We start from the raw sequence: 19,379 nt of genomic DNA, 5'->3' as shown, positions 1-19,379 counted from the left end.
TTGGTGTCAGTTCTTCTCTGAATGTTTGGTAGAATTCTCCAATGAAACCATCTGGGCCAGGACTGTTTTTAGTTGGTAATTTTTTAATGTAATTTTTTACCTGTTCAATTTCTTCTTTTGTTGTGGATCTGTTCAACTTTTTCACATCAGTCTGTGTTAGTTTAGGTAAGTGGTATGTTTCTAGAAATCTATTTCTTCCAGATTTTCAAATTTGATGGAGTACAGTGCTTCATAGTAACCTGATGTTATTCTTTTTATTTCAGTTTTGTTGTGATGCCACCCATTTTGTTTCTTATTCATGTTTTTTGTATTCTCTCCCTCTTTTCCATTGTTAAATTTGCCAGTGGTTTGTCAGTTTTGGTAATCTTCTCGAAAACCAATCTCTGGTCTTGCTGATTTTTTTCTGTTGTGTTTCTATTTTCTGTTTCATTGATTTCTCCTCAAATCCTTATTATTTCCTTTCTTCTGGTGACTATAGGTTTTTCTTGCTGTTCTTTTTCTAATTGTTGGAGATGTTGGTTAAAGTGTTAATATTGGCCCTTTCTTCTTTTTTGATGTGTGCATTTATTGCTATAAATTGGCCTCTGATCTTTGCTTTTGCTGTGTCCCAAAGATTTTGGTATGTTGTGTTTTCATTCTTGTTTGATTCAAAGAATTTCTGAATTTCATTTTTTATGTTTTCTCTTACCCAGCCTTTCTTATTTATTTTATTTTTTAATTTTTATAATGCATTTTGTTGAAGTATATTTTATGTATAGTGAAATACACAAAACTAAAATGACATGGGTCAGTGCTTTTTTTTTTTTCCGTGTTCCCTCCCCTCCCCTCCCACTCCAGTCTCCCAACAAAGAAAGTTTCCCTCCATGTATAAATCTTTCCTTGACTCTCCACAACAGCGAACTAATTCTCAGGTCCCAACACTACTTGGAAATATTCAGGCTGTTGGTTCCATCAGAGTAGCTGCCAGCTGCCAGCTTTGACCATCTCTGTACTCACTGTTTTCATTCAGGTTTTTCTACTAGTTGGTGCCTAATCCACTTTTGTATACTTACTTTCAAAACTCAGTGCTTCAGGATTATCTTCTGTATCTCTGTCAACTGGTTTTTCTTTCTTTGTTGAAGAGGGTCTGTCTCGCTTGTCTTCCTGTTCCTTCATCTTACTGGCAATCTTCTTACCCAGTCTTTCTTAAGGAGGGTATTGTTCAGTTTCCATGTGTTTACTCTTTTTCCGTTTATCTTCCTATCATTGATTTCTAATATTATAGCATTGTGATCTGAGAAGATGCTTTGCAGTATTTCAGTGTTTTAAAATTTGTTAAGGCTTGCTTTACATATGGTCTATCATGGAAAATGTTCCCTGTGCATTGGAAAAGAATGTGTATTGTGCTGTCGTTGTGTGAAGTGCTCTGTCGATGTCTGTAAGGTCAAATTGGTGGATTGTATTGTTTAGCTCTTCTGCGTCTTTGTTGAGTTTCTTTCCAGTTGTTCCTTCTTTCATTGAAAGTGGTATGTTAAAGTCTCCTATTACGGCTGTGGATTCATCTATTTGCCTTTTCAACTCTTTTATAGTCTGATTTATGTATTTTGGGGCTCTTTCATTGGGTCCATCTATATTTATTATGGTTATATCTTCTTGTTCAATTGATCTTTTAATCATTATATAATGTTCTTTCTTATCTTGTATAGTGGTTTGTGTCTTAAAGTCAGTTTTCTCAGAAATTAATATTGCCACTTCTGCTCTTTTACAGTTGCCATTTGCTTAATATATCTTTTTCCAACCTTTGATTTTTAGTCTCTTTTGTCTTTTTCTCTTAGGTGTGTTTCTTGTAGACAGCATATTGATAGGTTTTGTTTTCTTCTCCAGTCTGCACCTCTCCATCTCTTGAATGGTACATTTAATCCATTAACATTCAGTGTAATTACTGACAAGTATGAATTGGTTGCTGTCATTTTGTTATTTTCATGGTGTCCCTGGTTTCTTTTGTGTTTTTTCATGGTGTCCCTGGTTTCTTTGTTCCATATTATTTCCTGTGCTGAGCTCATTATGTTTATGAATCATGTTATCCTTTCCTTTGTTGCTGTTGTTTTAGTATTTGCTGAATATTTGTGCTTATCTTTTTTATTGTGATGTGAAGTTTTATCATTTTTCTTTGAAGTTAGCCTGTGATGTATAATTTTCTCTCCAAGTTTAGAATGGTCTGTTCTATCTTGCAACTCTCTTGACTTCCTCAACATTTACAAGTTCTGTAACTACACAGTATTTTCCTTCTTTTTGGTTTGTAGCTTTCCTCATTTGCCAATTGATGTCTTTGGTTCACTGTTTACAATCTTGTAAGCTTACTTTACTTTGGATATGTCCATAGCTGTGGTTTCTGGGTTATGTCGTCTTTTGTATTAATCGTGAATGGTGGTTTGCTATTTTTGGTTCTCTGTTCAAAGAACTCCCTTGAGTATCTCTTGTAAGGTTGGTCTGGTTTTTACAAATTCCCTTAATTTTTGCTTATCTGGAAATCTCCTAATTTCCCCATCATATTTGAGGGATAGTTTTGCTGGGTATATAATTATTGGTTGGAAATTTTTCTCTTTTAAGGTTTTATTTATAGCATCCCTTTGTCTTCTCTCTTAGATGGTTTTTGCTGAGAAATCAGAGGTTATTCTTACTGGTTTTCCTTTGTAAGTAACTTTTTGTTTTTCCCATGCTGTTTTTGTCTTTGGTTTTGATGAGTTTGATGATGATATGTCTTGGTGATTTTCTTTTGGGGTCTATCCTATTTGCATTCATTGGACTTGCTGGATGGATATATTCTCATCTTTCATCATATCAGGGAAGTTCTCTTCCAACAAATCTTGGACAATTTTCTCAGTGGTGTCATTTTTCTCTTCCTGTTCTGGAATTCTGATTACACGTAGGTTATTCCTTTTTGATGGTATCCCACATGAACCTTAGACTTTCTTCTTTTTGTTTTGATCTTTTTTCTGATTGATGCCTTTCCAAAGAAATATTTAGGTGTTTGTCTTCAATCTCATTAATTCTGTCTTCCATTGCATCAATTCTACTCCTTTGCCCTTTCAATGTTTTATCTATTTCTAACAATTTAGTGTTTGTATTCTGGATTTCTGTGTGTAGATTTTGAATCATTTGTAATTTTTCATTTATTTTGTCATTTTGTTCTTGTATTTTCTTCCAAAATTTTTGTAGGGTTTTGTCTGTGTTTTCCTTGATCTGTGTCTCAGTCCTTTGAAGATACTTAAATATAATTCTTTTGAATTCCTTATCAGGGAGTTGCAGTGCTGCTTCTTCCTCAGGGATGTGTTCTGGGTCTGTATCCTGCTTCCTTGTTTCTACCACTTTATCTTGCTTCTTTTTGTGCACTGTGATGGTCTATTGTCTCCGAGACATTGTAACGTTGCTGTGTTTAGATCTCTGTTAACTGTTCGTGAAGAGCAGCCAAGGGTGAGTCAGGCTGTTGGTGGTTGTTTATCCTTGGCCCATTTGTGGAGAAGGAAGTCGTGGCTCTCACTCAGTAAGGAGGAGTTTTGGGTGTAGTTTAGTCATATGGGGACTGTTGGCTGTCTCCCACTCAGGCAAAAATAACAATTGAATAACCATCAAAAAAGTAAAAGCAAATGGAGAAAAAACACACCATGTAATCATACAGGAACAATAACCAAAAAAAGAAAAAATTGGGAGAAAGAAAAACCCTGCCAAATCTGGGAAGAGAGCAATAAGAAAAAAAGTTAGAGTAGGAGAATAATGAAGAAAAGAATGGGAAAAATGTAAAAAGAAAAACAAGAAATGGGGTTACCACGAGACAGAAAAAAAATTGGAACCAGAAACAGGGAAAAGAGAAAAAGCTGAAAACTAGAACCTGGAAGGGAAGAATAAATAATAATAATAATAAGGATAATAATAATAGTAGTAGTAGTAGTTTTAAAACAGACAGAAACACACAAACTAAAAAAAAATTGGGGCTGGGCACCCAGCCTCCGTTTGAACATACAGACTGTGATGGAATTTCTGCCGGCCTAGAAGGTGGTTGGGATTGAGGGATGGCCGCACCTCCATTCATCAAGAGGGTGTGGGGTAGAAGAGTAACAAGGGGAATGCCACACCTTTCCAGTTGTCAGCATCTGTAATGTCCTTGTGGTTCCCAGCAAGTGGGGCCTGTTCTTAAGTCCCTGGAATCTTGGAGAATGTTGTTGCTTTAAATATCCAAAATGGTCAAACCGCTTGTAAACATTGAAAATGACTGTGCCCTCCAGACAGGCAAATGTCCACAGCTCAGGCCGCCTTCCTCTTCACTGCTTTCCCTTTTATTCACCAGCTACCAGAGCAGTCCTCCATGTAGTCCCTGGTTAACAGGGCTGATTTTTAGTTTAATTATTAGGTCCTAACACCACCCAGCCATACACAAGCTATGTGTGCCGTCTGGATCACTGCCAGACTGCAGGTCCGTATGTCTCCTTTTTTGGTGTTTTCATGCAAATTCTTCTGCTAGTTGGAGTTTAGTCCACTTCTATATCCTTTCCTTCAAAGCTCAGGGCTCCAGGATTATCTTCTGTATCTGTGTTAATTGGTTCCCCTGTTCTTTGTTGAAGAGGGTCTGTGCAGTCTTTCTGCCTAGTCCGCCATTTTATTGGAACTCTCTTGGGTCTTCACTTTTTTAACTGACCCTCTACTTTATCCCTTCTGATATGACCATAGAGTACTTACTTTAATTACATGATTACTGAAACTGATCATGGAATAAACAAAGACTACCGGTATGTCACATATTTTGGGTTATTTTTAGCCCTCATCCCTCCAGGCTTTTCTCTTCTTTAGTTACCATATATGAAAGCCTACCTCCTAAAGTTATGGGGTTTACTGAGATGATGACAGTAACCTAAAGTAGTGCCTGGCACGTAGTAAGCGCTCAGAAAGTGGTAGTAGTAATGGTTGTTGATATCATTTGATACTATTGACCAGATTTGTCCTTATAATTGTTAACAGGTTTCTTGAGTGACATTGTTCTCTGTCTGTTCTTATTCTAGTTCTCTGACAATTGTTTAGCTGTTTTCTGTACTTAGTTATCTCCTGTGATACCAGATGCCATCCAATCAATTCCTACTCATCTCTTAAACAGAGAAAGTCCCTAAGGTTTTGCGTTTCACCTTTTCTTCTTGCCTTATACTCATTCCCCGAGTATCTCATAGTTAACTGTTCAATGAAAAACTTTCATTTGTTCACTTTTCACCTTGGTTTCTAATAAGCTTCAAACTCATATTCTCTACTGCCTTTCAGATACATCCATGGGACTATCCCAAGATACCTTAAACTCAGTGTGTCCAAAGCTAAACTTGCTTTCTTTTTTTATCTGGTGGTATAGTGGTTAAAGCATTTGGCTGATAACTAGAAAGTTGGCAGTTCAAACCCACCAACTGCTCTGCAGAAGAACAATGATTCAGTGTTCAATGATACAGTGCTTCTGTAAAGATTTACAGCCTTAACACTGTCAACCTCTTGAAAGGGGATCTATGTAGGAGATTCTGGATAGAGTGGGGGAACAATGTGGAACAGAACTCAAAATCATTTATAAAAAAGGGACCAAGTTTGCTGGCCTGATAGAGCCCAGTAGAACCCCTGTGACTATAGCCTCTAGCTGCCCTTCAGGTCTAGAATTGAACCCACTCCTGTGGCTTCCAGCCAATCAAAAGACAGGCACATGAGCTTACATTTACATTAGGTAGATACATTCTTTGGAGAGCTCAATTTTGGGAGAATAGAAGGGCTGTGTATGCATAGGGAGACGCTTGGGAGGCAGGAATGCATGGGAGGGAAGGACACAGGGAAGAAGTAACTATGGGGAGGGAGTGGGAGGAGAGCTGTTGCATTGTGGGAAATTGTAGTCAGTGTCATGAGACAAAGTATATGTGAACTGCTGTATAGAAGATGAATTTGCTTTGTAAACTTTCACCCAAATCACAATAAAATTTTTAAAAAAAATTTACAGCCTTGGATACACTATGTGACAGTTTTACCCTGTACTAGAAAGTTGCTATGAGTCAGAATCAACTCCATAGCAGTGGGTTTGGTTTTTGGTTAATCTTCTGCTTTATTAACTGTTTCATTAATAGCATCACCTTCTACCTTGTGATATAAACTAAGTCATCGTTGTGTCTTTTCTCTCTCAGCCTTCACATCTAATCATTTGCCTAGTGCTTTTGATCATGCCTACTGTTTTCCTTATGTTGGGTTTTTCCCTTTTATTTACTTTGTTCTTATGTCATGCATATCTTACCTGATTATTGTAATGAAATCATAACATAACCCTTTTTCCTTTTTTCATTTATTTTTACTCTGTGTTCAAAATTATTATTAGAATTACCTTTGTACAACCCAGACAATATCCAAAAAACCTTTTAATGACTTCCAGTTACCTAAATGATACACAGAAAACTTCTCATGGCCTGGCTGTTAGAGTACCTAACATCATACTACTTTTTATTACCTGTCAGGGACTATAACCTTGTAATCCCTGCTGCGCAGTCCTAATGCATTTGAAAGAAATAGTACTTAGAAAAGATAAACTTCAGTCTTTGCATTCTATCCATTCCTGAAAATCTACTTCTAGATAAGTCCGAGCCACTAAATACTTTTCTGTTTGCCTACCACATCCCAAATTAATGCCCTCAGCCTTCTTTGAGAAATACACTACTCTATACTGCTGTTTCTTCCCTGTACTCCTTATACTGGGACTGCTCACCTTGCCTAAAGGTTCCATGCATGTTCATACCTCTGTCCTTTCACTCATACTAGTTCTTCTGTGTAGAAGTTCATTAACTTATTTCTCTGTTTATTAAAATCCTACTCACCCTTCAAGGCTTTTCTGATACATAACCTCCTCCATGAAGCTTTTCTTGCTGCTTCACTCAGAGTTCATAATATCTTCCATTGTGCTACTATAGTGCTTTGTTTATACCTATTATTGCACTTCATAAAATTTGTCTTAGATGTTGGTGGTGGTGTTGTTGTTATGTGCTGTCGAGTCGGACCTGACTCATAGCGACCCCTTCTTGGGTTTCCAAGACAGTATCACTATGGAAGTAGATTGCCCCATCTTCCTTCCGAGGAGCGGTTGTCTTAGATACTATTTTCTATATGCACATTTAATGTTTTTCAGTAGGTTAGAAACTGCTTGAGACTAAAGTTTGTATTTCATTTATCTTCCCCACAAATTTCATGTTAAACATTTAATAAATGTCACATACACACATGCATTGATACATTGCTGCCAAAACATGTAATACTTTTTCTCTCTAAGCATTTAAATGATTTATGTAATGAGCATTATTGTCCTAACTGTTAAGTATCTTATTCACCATTCGTTTTGTGTCTGGCTCTTGCTAGATATGAACAACACGGCTACTACAGCTCGGGTCCTAGTCATTGGAGCTACTAACCGACCAGACTCATTAGACCCTGCTTTGAGACGTGCAGGAAGGTTTGACCGAGAAATATGCCTAGGTATCCCAGATGAAGCATCCAGGGAAAGGTATATTTTTATAGAATGAGCTTTGTATAACACTAAGTTATCTGAACTGAATGCTTTGAAATTGGGAGATAATAAATGCCATATAGCCTTTTCTTTCTCTGTTTTTGTACCAGTGAAATTTACTAAGAAAGGAAAAAACCTACATTAAATTAATGCTTCAGAAAGCAATTTACTTATCAACAGGGCAGTTGTTTTAGCTTGCTTTTTCTGTAGTGATAATGGACTTAGTTATCCACATTCATTTGTCTGGTCTTATTAACAATGGTGTACATTTTTTGTTGGCAGATCAGCTTAGGCACAGTGTCTAGAGCTATAGAATAGAGCAATGCTAACTGGTCCATATGTTGATTAAATCTGAGTTAACCTATTGCAATACTCTGCCTGAGACCACAGGTCTCATGACAAGTAATGAAATTGCAACCAAAGTGTGTTAAAAACTATCTGTGTTTGGTGCAGGATCACCATTTACTAGTTACTGGAGATGAGTGGTTATAGAGCAAAGAAACCACCAAAATCTAGCTAACTAAAAATATTTCAGAAGGTTGTTCAGGTAAGGGAGTGAAAATTTAATGAAGACATTCAGAAATACCACATTTATAATGGCTTTTGGCTTAAGTTAAGGACACTTGAGTTAGTGTACGTGATCACCAACAGCTTTTAGGAAAAGTGGTATACAGTGAAAGGACATAGCCATGGGGACAGTGAGCAAGGAAGAGATGGAGTATAGGAAACTGTATGAATGTGGAGGTAAAAGTGATCAGAAAGCACTGTGGGTAAGAGAGCAGGTTAGGAGGGAACATAACGCTGTCCCTCTCTTTTTTCCATCACTTGATGTTGCTTTATCTTTTGATTATTTGACAATTTTTTGTTCAGCTATTGTATTCATATTCATCTATATGTATGCTAATTGCATTACTACATATGTAATCTTTAAACATAGGTACTCAGCCCTCCAGATTGCTTTACTATCGTGTTTATTCCTGCAGTAAAAGAATGTTATTTAAATTGCTTATATTTATTCAGAAAACATGATTTGTATATAGTGTGTGCATGTACCATGTGTGTATCACTATGGTAGGAAATAAGAGTAATATAAAGAAATATAAGTCTCAGCTTTTAAGGTGCTTTACAGTACAGTAAGAGAAATAAGGTCTGTACCTTTTAAACATGAAATAACAGTTTTTGATCAAATGCAAACATAGTGGTAGAGGCCTGATTGAGCCCATCATCCCTACCAGATAAAAATCTCTCCATCTCCCTAGTATTCCATCAACAACAAATACCTAAAGAACTTGCATAAATGGCCATAATTCTTCTTTATATTTATTGTCATTTTCTCTAAATTTTTGTTTTGAGCAATTACAGACTTAAAGAAAAGTGCAAAGACTGAGACAGTAATTATCTATAATCCCTTCAGCTAAATTCACAACTTGTTAACATCTTTCCATGTGTACTTTCACTCACACTATATAAAAACATACATGTGTCATATACTCGCTCGTGTGCATGCATATTTTTTCCCAAACCATTTAAATGTTAAAGACATGATACTTTTTCCCTAAATACTTGTATATAACTTATCTTGTATGTAACTGTCATACTTAAGAAATTTAGCACTGACACATAATAATGTCTTAATAAACCAAACTCACTTCCATTGAGTCGATTCTGACTCATAGCAACCTTATAGGACAGAGTAGAACAGCCTCATAGGATTTCTAAGGCTGTCTGTGTTCTAATTTTCCCTGTTGCCCCCAAAATGTCCTTTATAGCTATTTTATTTTTATTTATGTCATTATTTTTGTTTTTTGCTTTACCCATGATCCAGTGAAGGATCTCTGCTACTGTTTAGTGACATGTCCTTCTAATGTCCTTTTATCTGCTTTTTTGGGGGCAGGGAATACTTGTATGACACTGACATTTGTGAAGTGTCCAAGCCAGGTATTTTGTCAAATGCCGTATAATTTAACTTTATCTGGTTGTTTCCTCTTGATTAGATTTAGGTTAAACATTTTGGGCAAGAATACTGCATAGATGGTGATGTGACCTCAGAATATCATTTCAGGAAGGTCATAATAGTGATTTGTATTATATTGGTGAGGTTAAAGTCAATCACTTTTTTAAGAAACTCATCGATATGCTCTACTATAAAGGTATTTAGTTCCTTCGTAATTAAAAAATAACATATCTGTATATTTTTGTTATCTGCAATCACTTATGACTGCCTTTTATCAGTCTTTTTAACCCCCTTTGGAGGTGTTCCTTAAGAATTCCAGTTAAGTGTTTTATGTCAGCTGGGATGGTCTAGCTAAGTCATGGATGGCTGGGGCAAGAAGTTAATCTGAGACTAAAAGGAGATTGTTGTTGTTGTTGTTGTTATGTGCCGTCGAGTCCGCCCCGACTCATAGCGACCCCTCCTTGGGTTTCCGAGGCAGTATCACTACGGAAGTAGGATTGCCCAACCTTCCTTCCGAGGAGTGGCTGGTGGGTTTGAACCGCCAGCCGTCTGGTTAGCAGGCAAGTGTCTTAGCCACTATGCTACCAGAGCTCCTAAAAGGAGATTAAATTTTTATTATTTTTAAGACTGCTTGGGGAGAACAGGTCAGAATCTGAAAGAAGATAGCTCTTGAATATAGTTATGAACGAGAATTTCTTTGAAGGAAAAGTGTTTCTGATTGAGTCTAACAAAAGCTGAATGCAATATTCTTATTTATATGCTTTTGTCTCTGACTGCTAACCAGAAGGTTGGCAGTCAAACCCACCAGCCACTCCTCAGAAAGAAGATTGGGCGATCTACTTCCATGGTGATACTGCTTCGGAAACCCACGGAGGGGTCGCTATGTGTCGGATCCAACTCCACGGCAGTGCGTTTGGGTTTTAGCTTTAGTCTAGCTTTTGAGTGCAGAAACAAAATAATTATATTATTACGTGCAGATGCTTAAGAGTTAATTCTGAGATAGGGAGATTATATAAATAGAATTAGTGTTAAGAGATACTTATTTTGTATGAGTAGTTCTTAGAAAGTCATTCATTAATTGAGGAAGTATTTATTCAAGCACTTGTTGCATACCAAAGAGGCATAGTATTAGGAACTTCTGACACTCCTTTTAGTAATCAGAAACACAAAGAGTACAAAAAGGTAAAGATAGGGTCTTGGGATAAATTAGGTGAAACTAACATGGTATAGGGATTCTGAAAGGCTTCGCTGAGGAAGCTGAAACTTGAAGAATGAGTAGCAATTAACTAATGACTTGTTAGATACAGTATTCTAGGAGGGCATTACATATAAAGGCCCTGAGTTGATTGAGCGTTCAGAAGAGTTCAGAGAGTGGTGGAGAGGTAGGATGTGGGAAGACTGGAGAGGTGTATAGAAGCCAGTTCATATACACCTAGGTTAGGACTTTGGGCTTACTCCATGTGAGTTGTGGGAATCAGTGAAAGATTTAAGCAGGACAGTGATAGAAACAGATTTTTGTTTTGAAATGATCACCCTAGCTTTAGTGTGAAGAATAAATTACAGGAGAGCAAGAATGGATTGTGGTAGCCAGTAGAGAGATGATTGTGGGTGGACTTAAGGAGATGAGAGTGGTGACAGATACAGCTGGAGTAACTTGGGGATATTTAGAAAGTAGAATTAATCAGTTAATGTTGGTCTGTGGCATAGGTATGTAGGGGTTGGAGATGATGAGCAAGAGAGATATATTCCCAAGTCTCTGACTTATATTTCAGTGTAGATGGTTTCCTACTGATGAGATGGGAAGTACTGGAAGAGAAACAGGTTTTAGAAAAGGACTTGGAGATGAGTGGAGAAGAAAAGATCAGTTGAATTAGAGATACTTGCAGAATGTCCAGATAAAGATGTCAAGTTGGAAGTTGGACAAGTGAGCCTGGACTCTGAGGAGTTTAAAGATTTGGTAGTCATCAGTGTATTGATGGTACCTGAAGTTATGAAAGTAGATGAGATTGTCCAGAGAGAGTAGGGTGTAGAAACATAAGAGGGTTTGGACAGGTTTGAAGAGGAAAAGCTAACAGGCTAGGGATCAGGAGTAGCCAATAGTAGGGAAACCAAGAAAATGTTGTGAAATTAAGGCCAAAGGAATTTTATGTTTCCAGAAGGAGGAATCAGAGGCATGCGAATCAGAGGTCATGCAGATAAGTAGTCAAGCAAGGAAAAGTTGAAAATTGTTTCTTGAATTTTGCAACCCAGAGGTCACTAGTGACCTTTAACAAAAAGCTGTTTGAATAGAATGTTGGGGGTGAAACCCAGGTTAGAATCATTGAGGAATAAATGCAAGGGGCAAACTTCCAGTTTGTTTAAGGGAAGTTTGTCTGTGAAGGAGTAAAAAGAAAGGGAGGCGTGTAGCTATATGAGTGTGGGTGGTTGAAGTATCAGAGGAGGATTTTTTTAGGATAGGAAAAACTTGAGCTTGCGTACATGTTGATAGGAAGGAGCCAATGGGAAGAAAGGGCTTACGAGAGGAACATAAGCTTATTTAGATCTTGTATAGTACCAGCCTTAGAATGAGGGCTTACTCACTCACTCAGTCTTACTGCCATCGAGTCAATTCCAACTCATAGCAACCCCCTTTGTGTTTCTGAGATGGTAAATCTTTATGGAAGTAGATCTCCCAGTCTTCCTTCCATGGAGTGGCTGGTGGGTTTGAACCACCAGCCTTTTGGTTAGCAGTCAAATGCCTTAGGCATTACGCCACCAGAGCTCCTTAGAATGAAGGCTACTTCTGTTGAAATGGTAGTTAAAGGTGGAAAGGAAGTATATGGAGTAAGTAGGTTTATCCCTGTGGTACTAGAAGGGAGTTTTCTCTGTAGATTACAAAGTGAGATCATCTGATGAAAGTGAGTCACATGATGGATGGATTAAAGATTTGAGGAAGATAAGGAAGGTCTGAAATCATTTTCCTGAATAATTTGAGATAAACTGGCTAGGACAACAGTAGGATTCTGAGGCAGTGTTTAGGATTCAGAGTAAACCAAAACCAAACTCACTGCCTTCAAGTCGATTCCGACAAAGCAACCCTATAAGGCAACATAGAACTGCCCCCAGAGGGCTTCCAAAGCTGTAATCTTTACACGCACAGATTGCCACACCGTTCTTCCATGGAGCAGGTGGTGGATTCGAACTGCCGTCCTTTGAGTTAGCAGCTGAGCACTTAACCACTGGGCGATCAGGGCTCTTTAGGATTGAGATTAGTTGGCATCAATGTGTACTAGTAGATGTGCTTTTATGATTTTTTTTCCTCCTGCTAATGGTCAGTAGTTTAGATTCATGCAAGGAGAAAAAGCAGAAAGTTGGAATTGCAATAGAGAAATAAACAATAGTCCATGGCCTGATCTAAGCTATAAAAATACGAATAGTTGGATGAGGTGGTGGTGAGCGGAAGAACCTGTTGAGGTTCAAGAACGAGTGTGGAAGTAATGAGCCTATAAATTAAATAGGAGCTGTGGCAGAGTGTGGGGTGTGAGATAGTAATTTCAGAGGTGGAACAGATGCTGGTGATGGTAAGGTCCAGGGTGTGGCAGTGATAGTGGATGATGAAAGAAAGTGCTTGAGAAGAGGCTGGAGAGGCGCAGTCTGGGTGGAGAGACGCTGAATAGATGTCAAAATGTTGAGTCAGTGAAAGAAATTATCTGAGCCTTGTTGTAGATATTTACATATTAAGTCCAAGCCATTATTTATTGTAATACTGTAATGTTAATAATGTCTTACCTTATCTGTAATGTGATAATATCATCTAATATTAAAGGCTTCTTGTAAGGATTGAATTAATGTACTGAGTGTAATGTCTGACATATAGAAATGTTCAAAATGTTACTGATAATTTTCTGAACATTGAAAACATTTTATTATGGAAAATAGTCAACATACATAAGAGGAGAAAGATTAATATAATTGTTCTAGTGGCTGTTGCTGCAAACCAAACCACCTCAAAATTCAGTGGCTGAAAGCAACAATGGTCATTTTATTGTCTCTCACATTTCTATGGGTCAGAAATTCAAAAAGGCCTCAGCTAGATTTGTTCTGATGTGAGGCCTTATGTGGTTGTAATCAGGCAGTAGCTGGAACTAGAACGTTGGGAAACTAGAACAGCTATAAATGACCATGAATCCCTACATAACTATCATCCATCCACTCATCCATCTATCCATCATCTAATCATACTTCCTTCTGTGTCTCATTTCCTCTCTATCTCTGTATTCTTCATGTTGTCTCATGCCTTTCCATTTGGCACTTTGTACAAACTGGTTTGGGCTTCATTATAGTTGGACAGACTTGGAGCGTAGGACTTCTTACATGCCAGCTCAGGGCTCCACCATGGAGGTAACAGTGAACCAGGCTGAAACTGCATTGCCTTATTTAATCTAGTCAATGGGAGGAGTGTCAAGATTTTGTGGACATATTTTAAAACTCCCACAATAGTGAACCACCATGTACTTAACACCCAGCTTTAACAATTAACAACCTATGTTGTTGTTGTTGTTGTTGTTGTTGTTGTTGTTGTTGTTGTTATTACGTGCTGTCAAGTCATACCCGACTCATAGCGACCCCTCCTTGGGTTTCTAAGGCAGTATCACTACGGAAGTAGATTGCCCAACCTTCCTTTCGAGGAGTGGCTGGTGAGTTTGAACTGCCAGCCTTCTGGTTAGCAGCCAAATGCCTTAGGCACTACGCTGCCAGAGCTCTTACTTCATCTATCTCTCACTTTTTTTTCCTGGTATGTCTTAAAGCAAATCCCAGACATTATATTATTTCATGTATAAATACTTCAGTATTTCTCTAACAGATCATTTTTTGTTTAAACTGTATACAATGCCATTATATACCTAACAAAATAATTTCTCAGTGTATCTAATATCTAATCTGTATTCCGACTTCCTGATTTGTCTCAAATGTCATTTTATAGTTTTTTTTTGTTTGTTTGTTCAAATGAGGATCCAGACAAGGTTCATACACTGTGTTGTTGTTGTTGTTATGTGCCATCAAGTCGGACCCGACTCATAGCGACCCCTCCTTGGGTTTCCGAGGCAGTATCACTACGGAAGTAGATTGCCCTATCTTCCTTCCGAGGAGTGGCTGGTGGGTTTGAACTGCCAGCCTTCTGGTTAGCAGTCAAGTGCCTTAGCCACTATGCTACCAGAGCTCCCAGTATTTGTTTTAAATGTGTAAAGATGGCAGCATCTGACCTCCTCTAACTTTACAAGATGGAGGAGAAGGATTGAGATCAACAGCTCAAGGTTGATTCCTGTGAAGCAGAGTTCAGACATGCCCCTACCCTTCGATCTTTTCACCAGTTCTGACATCAACTATCCTTCCCACGGCTCCTTCCCTTCTCCGTTCGGTAATTCATTTCAGTGGCCACACAGACCTCATGGACAGTACTCAAAATTACAGGGTTTATTAGGGAAATAACGATACAATAAAGGATAAAAAAATGACTCAGGATATAGTTCTTCCATCAAGACAGCCTCTATTCAGCAGTACCCTCAGACATACCTCTCTCTGACCCTTGGCATCTGCTCCCCATGGCCTTTTGGCCTCTGCCCTGCTTGAACAAGTGTACAAAGCTCTTGTAGCTCTGCTGGCAGGTGCTCAGAGGCACCGCACTCCACTAGTAAGCCTCTGCCTAAGGCACTCAGCTTTCTCACTCTGTGTGCTAGAAAGCCCACCACTCTGTCTTATGCTGGTCTCTCAGTTGTCCTGCTGCCATTTCTCTACTGGTGTTCTCACTGTTCTGGTGTCATAACTCTCCATCTCCTGGGTCAAGGAGGCTCACCACAGGGATCTCTGGTCCAAAGGACATGCTTCACTCCTGGCTCTTCTTTCTTGATAGTAATGAGATTCCCCTTTTCCTCCTCTGAGATGGCTCATATTAAGCCTAGCAGGATGATAAAACTGACCAATCCCCACGTGAGGGTTCCATACACCTTATTTGCACTGTCCCACCCCCACAAGGGTGCTCTACACCTTATTTACCTTTTTAGCAAGCTATCCAGACCCCTTGGTGGGCTACAAATACCTCACATTTATGTAGTCCTACCCAGTCATTTGGTGGCAATCACAAAGACCGTGGCTAGAAGGGCCATACCAAGCAGTTCACTGCACTCCCAAATGTTTCTTAAATTTATTTTAATTTTCAGGTTCCCCAAGGAACCCCTTGATGCCAAGGGTCAGAGAGAGGTATGTCTGAGAGTACTGCTGAATAGAGGCTGTCCTGATGGAAGAACTATATTCTGAGTCATTTTTTTTTTTATCCTTTATTGTATCCTGTTATTTCCCTAATAAACCTGTAATTTTGAGTACTGTCCGTGAGGTCTGTGTGGCCACTGTGTTCCCCCTCTTTCTTGTTGTAGAAAAAGTATTGTCATCTCCAACCATTTGGATTTTGCTGACTGCATCCTAATGATCCAGGATAACATGTTCCTCTGTCCTCTGTATTTCCTGTTAGTTGTCAGATCAAAAGGCTTGATGAATTTCATGTTTCATTTGGGGGAAAAAGGATAAGAATACTTTAAGTCCGAGTTCAAAGTGCCAGGCTCTAGGGGCTGAGTGAAAGCCCCTCAACTTTGGGTTTCAGCTCTGCCTCCTGCTTCCAGCACACTGAAGCTGGAGGCTTTTCTTCACTCAGACAGCTGCTGGCTGCTGACGCTGACAAGCCTATGGTTGACAAATAAAAAGGCACAGTCCCAATGTTACCAAACAACATGGCAGGCCACTAATTCAAGTCCAGAAGAAGTCCCAAGATCAGTAGGGCATGGCAGGCTATTGAACAGCGACTTGGCTACATGAAGGGTTCAGACGTGCCATAAGTTACAGACCTTCCTCAAAGCTGCTGCTTATATACTAGAAGCAGTACACTCCTTAAACAGCTACTCAGCTGCTCCAGTGAATTGCATCAGTCTCCCCATGGGGAATAAATACATCCAGCTGCCCAGCCACTCAACCAGGCCCAGCCAAGTTGACATATAACCTTAACTGCTATAGTACTTATGGGTGATATTCATATATTGGTTCATTTTAATAGGAAACAGTATTTAGTGATCATAATCTGGGCTCTAGGGGTACTCATTACTACGAGCTTAGTCATTATTTCTAGGCCTTTTCAGTGCATAGAGCTAGGAAATATATGCACATACACACACATACTTTTTTTTTTATTTGTGTAAAGATGAAATACAAGAGTTTATATTGATATTTTTAATTCATATTCAGGACTGAAAGGTTTGTTTTATTTTTTGATCTTACATTCTTATCTCCTTTCTTACATACCCCAAATCCTGGTTCTCAAGGATATCAAAATACTTATTTGTTTTATCTTGCAGTAAATATCCAACAATCTCAGGGGGAAAAGAATCAAACTATCACCAAGAATGATTTTAAAAAATAATTTAAAATAGTTGCAGTTCTCTTTTTGTTCTTCGGGTACAGCCTACCATGGATGTATTGCAAATGACTATGTTCTGGAGTATTCCTCTCTGGTTATGTCACCATTTTGTATGTCATACATCTGTCTTCTGTGGTGAGGCTTGTGGATTTGAACTGCCGACCCTTTAGTTAACAGCCAAGCACTTAACCACTTAACCAGGGCTGTATAATTTTGATACATTGTTAGTTTTATTTGTTCATTTTGGTTTTGATTTTTAGCGGTTGCTACTGCTTTTTTCAATTTAATTTTTCTATAATATTTCAAGGGAGTTCTGGTAGCATAGTGCTTAAAGCATTTGACTGCTAACCAAAAGGCTGGCGATTCAAACCCATCAGCCATTTCTCGGAAGGGAGATTGGGCAATCTGCTTCCGTAGTGATACTGCCTCAGAAACCCAAGGGGAGGGGTCGCTATGGGTCAGATCCAAATCGATGGCAGTGCCATTGAATTGATTCTGACTCCTAGTGAGGCTCTGTACAACAGAATGAAAAACTACCTTGTCCTGCAACCATCCTCATAATCATTGCTGTGTTTGAGCCCATTATCACACCCACTGTGTCAATCCATCTCATTGAGGATATTCCTCATTTTCACTGACCCTCTGCTTTACCAAGCATGATATACTGCTCTAGGGACTGGTCTCTCCTGATAACATGTCCAAGGTAGGTGAGAGAAATTCTTACCATCCTTACTTTTAAGGAGCATTCTAGCTGTACTTCTTCCAAGATAGATTTGTTCATTCCTCTGACAGTCCATGGTATGTTCAGTTTTCTTCACCATATTCAAATGCATTAGTTCTTCTGTCTTTCTTATTCATAGTCTGACTAAGGTGACATCTTTACTTTTAAATTTTTAAAGATATTTTGCAGCAGATTTTCCCAGTGCAATACGTCCTTTTGTTTCTTGTCCACTGCATCTGTGGGCATAGTGGATCCAAGTAAAATGAAATCCCTGACAATGTCAGTCTTTTCTCCATTTATGTGATGTTGCTTATTGGTCCATTTGTGAGGGTTTTTGTTTTCTTTATAATGAGATGTGATCCATACTAAATCATGTCAGTAGTACTTCAAGTCTTTTTTGCTTTCAGCAGCCAAGGTTGTTTCATCTGCATATTGTTAGTAAGCCTTCCTCCAATCATGATGCATTCTTTATGTAGTCCAGCTTCTCAGATTATTTGCTCAGCATAAAGATTAGATAAGTATAGTGATTTTTCTATAATTATTTCAAATATTTATGTAGTTCCAAATTCAGTTTTACAAAAAAAGTTATATTCAGAGAAATCTAGTTTCTATCTCTGCTGTTATGTAAACGCTTATGTAAGTGTGCACAGTTCTCTTCTCTACCTTGCTTTTTTTTTAATTAATAATATATTGTGATGATCATTTGATAGTGGTATAAAGAGGTTTATTTTCCTCCCTTTTACAGTTGTATATTGTATTGTATAGATGTGCTGTTGTTTTATTTAACTAGTTCCCTTTGATGGACATTTGAGTTTTCTCCAGTCATTTGCTATATTATAAATATGAAAGTATAACTTGTCTTGTTTATGCATGTTTTTGTAGTTTTATGAGTACATTTTTGAGACAGAGCCCAAACATGAAATTGCTAGATTAGATAGATAACTAATTTACCTAGATATCACCAAATTTCTCTCCATACGGTTGGCCCATTTTATATCTCTACCAGCAATGGATGAGATTGCCTTTTGTCCCACTACCTTACCAAAAGTGTATATTGTACCAGCTTAAATCTTTTGCTACATTAATAGTTCCCCTCTTCCTTTTTCCCCATGCTGTGTTACTTACTGAAGAAATGAGGTCATTGTCCTGTAGAATTTCCCGTATTCTGAATTTGGCTGATAGCATCCTCAATGTATCATTTAACATGTTCTTTTATGCGCTATAAACCGGATATTATATCTAAGGGTTTGATTAGATGAAGGTTTAGTTGTTTTGATAAAATACTTCCTTATTCTATGTATTTCTTGTATGTGAGGGCAGGAGACTCATAATGTCTGTTGTCTCACTTTTAGTGATGTTAATAATCAGTAGGTTTAGATATTTTCTGAATCCTTTTAGTTTCTGTTTCAGTATCCAAGAATTCTGAGATTGATATGACATAGGATAATTGGCTATAAATAAATGGAAAGAAGGCTTGGACTTCATTTCAATACTTCTTATTTCAAATCACTTGTGAGAAGACTGAGAAATTCTCGTACCTGAAGCTGACTGTTTTGAGACCCTAGACCCACATTGCCTAAGGCATTTGACTGCTAGCCAGAAGGCTGGCAGTTCAAACCCACCAGCTACTCCTTGGAAGGAAGATTGGGCAATCTACTTCCGTAGTGATGCCACCTCGGAAACTCAGGGAGGGGTCACTGTGAGTTGAATTGACTCAATGGCAGTG

General features: G+C 38.3%; 1 protein-coding gene across 1 annotated transcript in view; it reads left to right on the top strand.

Annotated features, from left to right (window-relative positions):
• The window catches only part of NVL (nuclear VCP like), a 134,142-nt gene that overhangs the window by 39,411 nt on the left and 75,352 nt on the right, over window positions 1–19,379 (top strand). Inside the window, exon 11 of the mRNA XM_007936995.2 lies at window positions 7,390–7,534. Within this exon, the coding sequence (XP_007935186.2) occupies window positions 7,390–7,534 (145 nt within the window). The remainder of the gene's footprint in view (window positions 1–7,389; window positions 7,535–19,379) is intronic.

This window comes from Orycteropus afer, unplaced genomic scaffold, assembly GCF_000298275.1.
Source record: "Orycteropus afer afer isolate SDZICR_OR568_19922 unplaced genomic scaffold, OryAfe1.0 scaffold00039, whole genome shotgun sequence".
Lineage (NCBI taxonomy): Eukaryota > Metazoa > Chordata > Mammalia > Tubulidentata > Orycteropodidae > Orycteropus > Orycteropus afer.
This window is presented reverse-complemented; position numbering and strand designations above follow the sequence as displayed.